We start from the raw sequence: 1269 nt of genomic DNA, 5'->3' as shown, positions 1-1269 counted from the left end.
GGATTTGGGAGTGGAATTGGGGCTTCAGAGGGTGGAAATGGGGATTTGGGAGTGGAATTGGGGATTTAGGGGTGGAATTGGGGGTTTGGGAGTGGAATTGGGGCTTCAGAGGGGGGAAATGGGGATTTGGGATTGGAATTGGGGATCAGGGATGGCAATGGGGTTTCAAAAGCAGGCAAATGGAGTCCAGGGACTACAAATGGGGGTTCACACCTTCCCCCCACGGCACAACTCGCCCCCAATTCCCCCTCCTTTACCCCCAAACCCTGCCCTCCCTCCCCCCCCCAACTCTCCGCGAGCTTCCCGGCACCGCGGGACGAGACGGAGCCGGGAGGAGCTCGGGGATGGGAATTTGGGGGTCCGAGCCCCCCTGAGCCCCCTCTGTTGCCATCAGACAGCGGATCAGCACTACCTGGAGGGCTTCACGGAGGAGCTGGAGGCCTTCAAGGAGCGGGTCCGGGGCCGGGCCCGGGCGCGGCTGGAAAAGGCCCTGCGGGAGTACGAGGAGGAGGAGCGGCAGAAACGCCTTGGGCCCGGCGGCCTCGACCCCGTGGACGTCTACGAGTCCCTGCCCGCCGTGAGTGGCCTGGTTTGGGGTGAAATCCCCCAGTTTTGGGGCCCCTCGTGAGCTTTGGTCATTCCCAGCGCGATCCCACAAATCCCTGCCCGCCATGAGTGGCCAGGTTTGGGGTGAAATCCCCCACTTTTGGAATGTTTTGGGACCCCTCATAAGACTCAGTAACTCCCAGTCATTCCCAGCGCGATCCCATAAATCCCTGCCCTCTGTGAATGGCCGGGTTTAGGGTGAAATCCCCCGGTTTTGGGGTGTTTTGGGGCCCCTCGTGAGCTTCGGTCGTTCCCTGCCCCCTCTGAGTGGCTGAGTTTGGGGTGAAATCCCCCGGTTTTGGGGCGTTTTGGAGCCCTCATAAGACTCAGTAACTCCCAGTCGTTCCCAGTGCGATCCCACAAATCCCTGCCCCCTGTGAGTGGCCGGGTTTGGGGTGAAATCCCCCAGTTTTGGGGCGTTTTGGGGCCCCTCGTGAGCTTTGGTCGTTCCCAGCGCGATCCCACAAATCCCTGCCCTCCTCTGAGTGGCTTTTGGGGCTAAAACCCTGAAATTTGGAGTGTTGGGGGTGTGGGGGCTCCTCGTGGGATTCGATTGCTCCCCGTGCAAGTCAGGTTTTGAGGTTAAATCCTCCGGTTTTGGTTCTTTGGAGCGTTTGGGGCATTTCCTTGTGGGAATCGGTGGCTCCCAGCGTGATCCCAGTC

General features: G+C 60.4%; 1 protein-coding gene across 1 annotated transcript in view; it reads left to right on the top strand.

Annotated features, from left to right (window-relative positions):
* The window catches only part of CDC37 (cell division cycle 37, HSP90 cochaperone), a 3698-nt gene extending 3055 nt beyond the window's left edge, over positions 1-643 (top strand). The window contains exon 6 of the mRNA XM_042020051.1: positions 395-643. Within this exon, the coding sequence (XP_041875985.1) occupies positions 395-628 (234 nt within the window). The 3' untranslated portion in view covers positions 629-643. The remainder of the gene's footprint in view (positions 1-394) is intronic.
* Positions 644-1269: the final 626 nt, after the last annotated feature.

Source organism: Corvus kubaryi, unplaced genomic scaffold (assembly GCF_017639235.1).
Source record: "Corvus kubaryi isolate FWS band 111438036 unplaced genomic scaffold, C.kubaryi_AGA036_p1.0 36735, whole genome shotgun sequence".
In the NCBI taxonomy this organism is placed as follows: domain Eukaryota; kingdom Metazoa; phylum Chordata; class Aves; order Passeriformes; family Corvidae; genus Corvus; species Corvus kubaryi.
This window is presented reverse-complemented; position numbering and strand designations above follow the sequence as displayed.